Here is a 9,975-nt window from a genome sequence, read left to right on the forward strand (position 1 = left end):
TAACTTTTTACACAGAACATACTCTGCTGAGCTAAGGAGATTGTGAGGTAAAATATCTTCCTTTTTTTTTTACATAGAGATGCTCAGGTGATATTTTCCTGTCAGCTTTTTACAGTTACACTGCATCAGTTTCAAGTGATTTAGCATATGAGTATTATGTCCCTTTAAAATATAGATAATTCCTTTATTACCCATTCTCCAGTTTTGCATAACCAACACTGTTATATTAATATACGTTTTACCTCTGTTTGATTACATTGTATCTAAGCCTCTGCGCTCTTATCTCAATTCTTTTGACAGACTTGCATTTCAGCCAATCAGTGCCTCAGACTCATAAATCACTTCACAAGAGTTAGCACAATGTTCTCTATATGACATACATGAACTATCACTAACTGTGAAAATGCACTGAGATAAGAGGCATTTTTACCAGCTTAGAAATCGGTTTGAACCAACCTAGGTTTAGCTTTCAACAAAGAATACCAAAAGAACAAAGCAAATTAGCTGATAAAAGTAAATTGGAAAGTTGTTTAAAATGGCATGCCCTATCTGAATCATGAAAGTTTAATTTTGACTTCTGTCCCTTTTACATTTTAATCTATGAACAGGCTCACAAAATTGCAGCTATTTTGCAACAACTATAAGCTATAAAGCACAGAAAATTGGGTGGCATATGTAACTACAAGTCTTTACCAACCATATATGGTATAACTTCTAAGAAGCATCTGATGGCACGTCCCTTGACATGATGCTAAATGTTAGTTTGTCTTTTTGTCAAGTATATCAGCAAATATAAGTCTTTTAGGCTTCATAAACCTGAGATAGGTAGATAAGACCATGTCTTCACAAGAGGGGTTTCTAACCAACTAGACAGGAAGTACAAGGCTAAGTAGTCGTAAAGGCTACCACGGCCAGTATTGGACATAGTCTTGTTGGTCCTGGATAGTTTGAAAGTCGCGTTGCTAACTGATGATGGAAAACATTTAGCAATTATGTATTTCATCTCCTAGCTCTTTTCATATAAACATATATTTGTACATAAGCAAATATGTTCATCACTGGTAATCCTTTCTCTAATGAATATTCTACAATGTTATTTGTTGAATGTTGCAATATATTTCTGTCATCATTGTAACAAGGCCAAGAAACCGGGTACAGACTTTGGCAAATTTCCTTGTTAGGAAGGCTTAGATCCATCAGTAAAACATTTTTTTTTTTTTTTTTTATTTCATTTTAATATGTATGTACAGAAAGACCAATGTAGCAAAGTAAATTCTTTATTTACAATTCAATGGCATCACACCAGGGAGGCGGAGTGTGTGGGTGTATACCTCTGTAGAAACCACCACTGAAAATGATTGCAAAATTATGTGTTACAATAACTAGAGGAAAAAACTTCCTGTCTGTAATAAGACAGTCTCTACAAAACATGCCTGATACATTTAAGCCCCTACAAATGACAGATGATAGCACAAGTAGCTTAAATCAAATGAGTACTGAAACCACTACACTTTTTCTATGGCTGTGCTTACAAATCACTTGTTTCTTTTAATTATTGCCATACTGGCTGGGACTATTACCAGCATTAAATTGGGAGCCATAGCAGACTTAAAGGGACAATGAACCCAAATTATTTATTTCGTCTTTCAGATAGAGCATGAAATTTTAAGCAACTTTCTAATTTACTTCTATTATCAAATTTTCTTTATTCTCTTGGTATCTTTATTTGAAATGCAAGAAGTTTAGATGCCGGCCCATTTTTGGTGAACAACCTGGATTGTCCTTGCTGACTGGTGGATAAATTCATCCCCCAATAAAAAAGTGCTGTCCAGACAACTGAACCAAAAATGCTTAGATTTTCAAATTAAGATAGGAAGAGAATGAAAAAGTTAATAGGAGTAAATTAGAACATTGCTTAATTGTACGCTCTGAATCACAAAAGAAAAAAAATTGGGTTCAGTGTCCCTTTAATACATGGGAATGCCCTCCTTTGTGGGCAGTAGAGTCCATTGGCATTTTCAAACACTGCACTGCCAACCTGACAGGTAACTAGTATACACCACCACCTTTTACATGACACTTTATTTGTCCCTTTAAAACATTAAACAAATTTAAGAGGTTGTGAAATTATTTTTAATACATTGTATTTAGGAATTGTTATTGTATTTAGGAATTGTTAAAGGAAGTGGTGCCTCCTGTGCTTATTCTTTACCTCTATTACAGTTTAACAAGTAACTGAGTTTTGCTGTTACTTACACTGTAATCTTTGTTTACATCACAATGTTTGTTACAAAAACAAGACACAAATTAATATCAGTTGGTAAAGATAAACAACATATATGTAAACATGCACGACTTTAACCCTAGAACAGTGCTTCTCCTATATAGGCAACATTACATAATATTGTGCCACTCAAACTCATTCAGCTTATGCCCAAAGACACCGTGAGCACTTTAATCTTTTCACACTCACTTCTAATTTCATGTAAAACTCTCACATGGAATTAAGGTTAATTTGTGGTTTTCACATTTTTCCATAAATTATTTCTGATGATCTCATGAGGTTTTCATACTTGTGTAGTTGTTCCATAAAACCAGCATTTGGATGGATAACAGGTCTTGCATTTTTTACTATTGAAAAAGCTTCTGAAAAATGAAGTTCATCTTTACACATTAGGAAACCAATCACTATTGCTGGTGCACGAGAGACGCCTGCATTGCAGTGGACAAGCACTATACCACCCTGTCAAATACAATAAGAATGATTTTAGTGTTTTTGTCACTGATTTACTTTCATTTTACACATCTAATACAGCTGATGAAATATATATATTTTTGACACTTTAATGAAGAGTTGCAACCATTAAAATGAACAATATATTGTTTTATGCCAGTTTTGCTAAAAGCAGCTCCTCCTCCAGGTCTTCCAATCAAATGAAAGTCATGCTTTTAACTATGGATAGAGGGACAAGAACACTATTTAAAGGAGAAGACTCACTTTCAATGGAAGGTCGTTTGTTCACCTGGAATCACCATGATCACCTCTGAGATTTTCTACCCTATCTTCCCCTTTGCTTTACTTAGAAGGGAATGAGAATCCTCATTTTAAAAGATGTACATTTCCTTTTTAAATGAGGTCAATTTTGCATTTGTATTGCAGATTATCACAGTAGCACAGGAAAGGGGTTAATTATTTTAGGTTAAGGAAGAAACGGGTGTTGAGAGGTTGCTGGTAAGGTTCAATAGGTTTGAGGCTTGAATGTGGTATCGGAATCACAGGGTTAACTGGTGCCCAGGAGTAAGGGGTTTATTGTGGGGAAAGCAGGCAAGTTAGTGTAGTGAGGGACATTGTGCCAATATATCATTCTCTGACTTGTTAAAGCATGCCTGGGTTTAACCTCTGCAAATGGATAAAGTCACACTCAGGAGCCACACGACTTGCAGCTACATAACAGCACTTGGCCAGTAACTGGTGGGTGATACAACTGTTGCTGAATTCCTGCTCTGGAAAGAAAATGCTTGTGGTTCCTAAGTGCAACTTTAAGAACAACATTAGTACAGAATTGTTTGCCACTATACAAATAAATGCTAATAATAATAATCGGTATCTTTATAATATAGCCAGAAGTGGTTATTAAGATAAGTCATTTGTACCCTACTGTGGTATTCAATGCACCTACCCATAAGAAGACACTTATTTAGTTGCATGTACTAGTAGCAGCAAAAATAAATAAAAAATGCTTTTAAAAATATTTGGAACCTAGGTTTAATCCTTATTACATTATTATGCAAACATATAAGATGTTTTCCAGGTGTAAGAAAAAAAACTGTAGAATGAGTACAGATTAAAATATTAAGAAGTTCTACAATTTAGACATTTAATAGATTAAATGATTCTATCTAGCAAAAAAGGATTTAATACCACTTTCATATACAGTTATTTAAAAGGTTAGAAATCAGTGACAAACCAAACATTAATAAAACACATAATTATAATTTCTTATTTGAATGTAATACAATCTGCCTTCTTTGCACTTTTAACGAAGCTGACAACCATAGGAAAAATAACTTTTATTTTTTGCATAAAGCAAGTGACAAAGACCGCCCATATTTGTAGGCAGAACATATGCAAAAAGATTAAATGTGCCCCAGCCAATGACAAATGAGGTTCGCCCACTTGTTATGAATATTCATTTTACTGAGTTATATGGGACATTGCATGCGCACTAGTAAAGTAATAGACTCGCATGCGCACTCAAAACAGCCCTTTGCCTTGTTTTAATATAACTATATGCTCGTTCGTCTAGAGGAAGTTTGGATACTTATCTAGATTCATATTATCATATATGGTGATGATACTCCTTCATCTGTTCCTTCCGATCACTGCTAGACTTCTGCACGCTGATCCACCACACCCCCCGACATTGACGTCATCATCCTCATGTCCGCTCTCTATCTGGCACTTGGATAGAGACGTGCCTCAGGAGATAGGATGGAGGGGAGCTAATATGCGCATGCATTGGCAAAAGAAGGCTTACAATGCGCATGCTGGACGCCATGATGTTTCTACCTAGGTAGAACATCGCAACTGGACCAGCATAGCAAGGTAAATAATGGGTTTGGCAGACTACTAAATGTTAGTTAGAAATTACAGAAAAACAGCAAAAAATCATTAATAGATTCCTATTACAAACATAAATCTATATTTAAATTGAGTTTACTATCCCTTTAACAATGCAATATCTAAACAGTTTATTTTACATGCATACAATGCTAAGCTATGAATGCTTTTCAGCAAGTTCTCATTTGGAAATACAGCGGAAATGTTTTAGGTGCTAACATTTATATGTAATATTAGAAAGGTCAAAGCCAGATTCAGGTGTCCTGTAACATTCTCTAAAAGGAAAGAGGATATAGTGCATAACAAAGACTAGTGAAACGCATCCTTTCATGACCTTAATCTGTACTAAATAATCCATAGAGAGGGTTTTTGATAAACACATAGTTTTAATCATGGAGGATCTCTCCAGGAGCTCAATGAAGTTAGAAGGATTAATCTGCACTGCAAAATACTGGTAAAATTTGGCACCACATTTTGATATAATTGTGAACAAAATTAAGTAAATATCACCAAATGGAAATTATTGTGTCCACAATATTAGATAAGAGTTCTGATTACTTAGAAGTTTGGGAGGATAGACAAAGGATGCAAAATAGGCGAAGCATCAGATAGGCCAAATATACCAGGTGTTTTTACTGTTAACAAGAAGGCTACGAGTGACCACTCCTCTTCCTCTTTCCTTTCTTCATGCTAACTCCTATATGTTATCTTTTGGAATATGTAAACCAAAGGAACTCCTCTTGAAAAGTAGTTTGTTCAACTGGGATGGTTTCCCTGACTCATAACTGTATGTTTATTCTCTAAAAATGTAAAAGACGGGACAGCAATGCAGTTTTTTTATTGTTACAACACAAACTTATTAACATTCTTACTATGTTTTGTGTCTATATTCAAATTGTTTGAATTGTCCCTTTAAAACAAATTTGCAGCTTTTTTTTCTGCAGTAATTTTCTTAATAGCCAAACTCCATCCAAAACTTGCCTTATTTGTAGCTGGCAAAGCTAGCCACAGCCCATATGTTAGTATAATGCACATTGTTTTGTTGTAATTATCTGCTAAACCCAATTAGGGATATATAGCAGCGTTAGCCTCTAGAAGTCTCCAGTGTGCATTTTCAGCTCTAAATATTAGAAAACCCACAATTTTCACGGCTAAATTACTTAAGATGGGAACAAAATAAATACTGAAAAGTTGTTTTACTACACAAAACTAAACATTTAGTTAAAAATGGTGTGCATCCCTATATCACAACTTTTAATTTCTATATAATTATATTTAGGGCTAGATTTATCATTGGCCTGATCGGTTGCAGTCTTGTTCATATGAGCCTGCAACTGATATTTAAGAAGCCGCTGCTTAAACCGCTGCTTCATAAACGCTCTTAGCCAAATCAGAAATGGCAGATAAAAATTACCCTGGGGTGATTGACAAGCCCTACACTGCAACTGGTTGTGAGCGGGTAGGGGGCAGAATTGCATGAGCATTCACTTGGTAAATATGAGGAACAAATACGCCCCACAATTTGTGATGAAATGCAGACAGGTTCACAACATATGAACCATGTCCATCCGCAAACTGAGAAATACTAGCCCATAGTATAATTTATAGTAGGAGCTATCCTGATACTAGAGATTACGCTTATATAAGTATCAAAAATGAAACCTACAATATGTGTATATTATTCACTAAAAATACAGATGATAGAAAACTGTATACTGAATATCATAATGATTGAAAACTGTTTACTGAATATCATAATCAATTAAAATACATTTTCATTTTCCACCCAGCTTCCGTTTGATGTCCTGCTTTATTTCTTTTTTTTTAAAATTATTTATTAATCCAACAGGGTATACAAATATGCAGGAAAAAAACAAATAGCCACGCAAGGCAAAAAAATGCAGAGCAAAAAATACCAATATACCAGTCTTAATACATTAGGCATATAGTCACACACACAGGGACAAATAAAACAGCGTACATATCCTAACATAAATCTTGACCTATTTTTACTCTAAAATATTTCCTTTTACCCAAAAATAGGGGCTTGTAGTATACACTGTTGGGGTTTTTCATCTTTTGCAATTAAAATAACAGAAAACCAAAAACTGAGAGAAAAAAAAAAAAGGAAGGGAACCCTCTCTCTCCCCTCATTGTAAGAAGGATATTTCAGACCTTCTGGACCTTGATCAGAAGGACTCAGGCCCCCGTAGATATTTGTTTTTTTTTCTTCCCTTTCTCTTTCTTTCCTTGTTTTTACCATCAGTACAAGTCAATAATAATCAAAGTGTTGTCAAAACCACATACTTCTAAAAAAAGAAAACAAAAATTTTCGCCCTGCGTCTATTTATCCTATTTATCAGATATCATATATATAATTGGTTTTTGTTTAAGCAGAATGAAAACATCAGTGAAATCTTCACCTTTTCCAGAAAGCAAGATAAGCAATAATAGTCATACTGTTGGGAGTATTTAAGAAAGGAAAAAAAAAAAAGAATATATCATCCTCCTCCCCCCACCGGTAATACACAGCTGTAAGTGTTACAGGAAGATATTCTTATCCCCCACTTCGTGTCTCATATAGTTATCTCACGAAAGCCAGTTACCCAATCTGATGGAAACAACTCAAGTATAACCAACTCTAAAAAGGCTATGGAATTTAAGAAAGGCAGTAAAATACGTCTTTGAATAGGGAGAGGATAAGACCTAATTAACGGAAGCCAATCCAGAAGAAAGGTTCTTACCCTACTTTCCACTAAAAATTTAGTGTGGAAAGATTCGAATAAGATCTGGAATTGAATTTCTTTAAGGAAACGTAAAACTCGGAGCTACATGACTTTTCCAGCCCTTGGCTATTAACTGTCTTGCTGTCAAAATAATTGTGTTTAATATTTTTATCGGCCGTTTGGGTCGTAGGTCCGAATTCATTAGAAAAAAATATCTCTTCAGCAGAAAACAGGCCCAAGTCTTTATACAACTTGCTATACCAAAACCTGATCTTTTGCCAAAACTGTTGAACTTTAGGACAAGACCAGAACATATGAAAGATGTCAGCCTTGTCAGAAGAATAACGTGGACAAAAGAAGGCTTGAGTCGGATAAAATCTGGACATTTTATCAGGGGCGAGATAATAGTTATTAATTAATTTAAGATGCGCTTCTCTCCATGAAACAGAAATCTGTAACTTTTCTAACTCCAGAAAACTTCGCTCAATTCTATTCTCCTCTAGTTGCGGGAAATACCTTTTCCAGAAATTATATAATTTATCTGCGAATAATTCCCCCTGTTTAGCCAGAAGAATGTCATAAATCAATGATATTGAAGAGCGACCTAACGAAAATTGACGAATTATATTCTTAATGGCCATCCAATCAAGGAATACTGCAGTATCCCACTTCTGAGTGAATATGTAATGCCGTAGCTGGAAATAGGCATACAGATTCGAGCAAGATAAATTGAACTTCTGAAACAATAACTCTGACGTAAGCAATTGGTTAGAGTCGAATAACTGATGAATATAAACCAATCCTACCTCTGCCCAGAGCCTATAAACTCTCTGATTAATACCTGGCATAAATTCAGGATTACCTATTATCGGAAAAAACTCTGAAAATACTGGAGAAATTGTCAAAACCTGACAAATTTTATGCCATGCCATGATGACATTTTTTAAAGAAATCAATTTACTTATATTTAATGGTAGACAGCTTTCAATGCAAAGGGAGAAATCAAAAATGATTCTAACTCCAACGAAACAAACTTATTTGACTCAGTGATCCAATCAAAAGCTAACTTGGCTAAACAAGCCCAATTGTATAATCTAAAGTCTGGCAAGGCTACACCTGCCCGTGACCGTTTTTGCATCAGTCTGTTCAAACCAATCCTTGGTTTTTTATTGCCCCAGATAAATTTGGATTGCCAAGACTGTAAGTCATGAATATCTCTGTTAGTCAATAATAACGCAAGATTTTGTAAGGGATATAAAATCCTTGGAAGAATGATCGTTTTTATTAAATTGACTCTTGCTGATAAGGAAATTGGGAGAGAAGACCAATTTTCTAGATCATTTTTAATTTTCAACAAAATCGGGAGAAAATTTAATTTATACCACTTTGCAGGATTTCTATGCAAGATGATACCTAAATACCGAAAAGACTCCACCACTTTGAAGGGGTGATCTACCCACTTAGAGCCATTCCTATGTAACCAAAGGAGTTCACTCTTATCATAATTAATTTTATAGCCTGAGAAAGAAGAAAAAGAGTTAAATAATTGCAACACTGAAGGAATACAGGGAGTGCAGAATTATTAGGCAAATGAGTATTTTGACCACATCATCCTCTTTATGCATGTTGTCTTACTCCAAGCTGTATAGGCTCGAAAGCCTACTACCAATTAAGCATATTAGGTGATGTGCATCTCTGTAATGAGAAGGGGTGTGGTCTAATGACATCAACACCCTATATCAGGTGTGCATAATTATTAGGCAACTTCCTTTCCTTTGGCAAAATGGGTCAAAAGAAGGATTTGACAGGCTCAGAAAAGTCAAAAATAGTGAGATATCTTGCAGTGGGATGCAGCACTCTTAAAATTGCAAAGCTTCTGAAGCGTGATCATCGAACAATCAAGCGTTTCTTTCAAAATAGTCAACAGGGTCGCAAGAAGTGTGTGGAAAAACCAAGGCGCAAAAAAACTGCCCATGAACTGAGAAAAGTCAAGCATGCAGCTGCCAAGATGCCACTTGCCACCAGTTTGGCCATATTTCAGAGCTGCAACATCACTGGAGTGCCCAAAAGCACAAGGTGTGCAATACTCAGAGACATGGCTAAGGTAAGAAAGGCTGAAAGACGACCACCACTGAACAAGACACACAAGCTGAAACGTCAAGACTGGGCCAAGAAATATCTCAAGACTGATTTTTCTAAGGTTTTATGGACTGATGAAATGAGAGTGAGTCTTGATGGGCCAGATGGATGGTCCCGTGGCTGGATTGGTAAAGGGCGCAGAGAGCTCCAGTCCGACTCAGACACCAGCAAGGTGGAGGTGGAGTACTGGTTTGGGCTGGTATCATCAAAGATGAGCTTGTGGGGCCTTTTCGGGTTGAGGATGGAGTCAAGCTCAACTCCCAGTCCTACTGCCAGTTTCTGGAAGACACCTTTTTCAAGCAGTGGTACAGGAAGAAGTCTGCATCCTTCAAGAAAAACATGATTTTCATGCAGGACAATGCTCCATCACACGCGTCCAAGTACTCCACAGCGTGGCTGGCAAGAAAGGGTATAAAAGAAGAAAATCTAATGACATGGCCTCCTTGTTCACCTGATCTGAACCCCATTGAGAACCTGTGGTCCATCATC

General features: G+C 35.9%; 1 protein-coding gene across 1 annotated transcript in view; it reads right to left on the minus strand.

The window, feature by feature from the left end:
- Positions 1 to 1,209: 1,209 nt before the first annotated feature.
- The window catches only part of DUSP19 (dual specificity phosphatase 19), a 59,448-nt gene continuing 50,682 nt past the window's right edge, over positions 1,210 to 9,975 (minus strand). The window contains exon 4 of the mRNA XM_053698542.1: positions 1,210 to 2,743. Within this exon, the coding sequence (XP_053554517.1) occupies positions 2,525 to 2,743 (219 nt within the window). The 3' untranslated portion in view covers positions 1,210 to 2,524. The remainder of the gene's footprint in view (positions 2,744 to 9,975) is intronic.

This window comes from Bombina bombina, chromosome 1 (genome assembly GCF_027579735.1).
Source record: "Bombina bombina isolate aBomBom1 chromosome 1, aBomBom1.pri, whole genome shotgun sequence".
Lineage (NCBI taxonomy): Eukaryota > Metazoa > Chordata > Amphibia > Anura > Bombinatoridae > Bombina > Bombina bombina.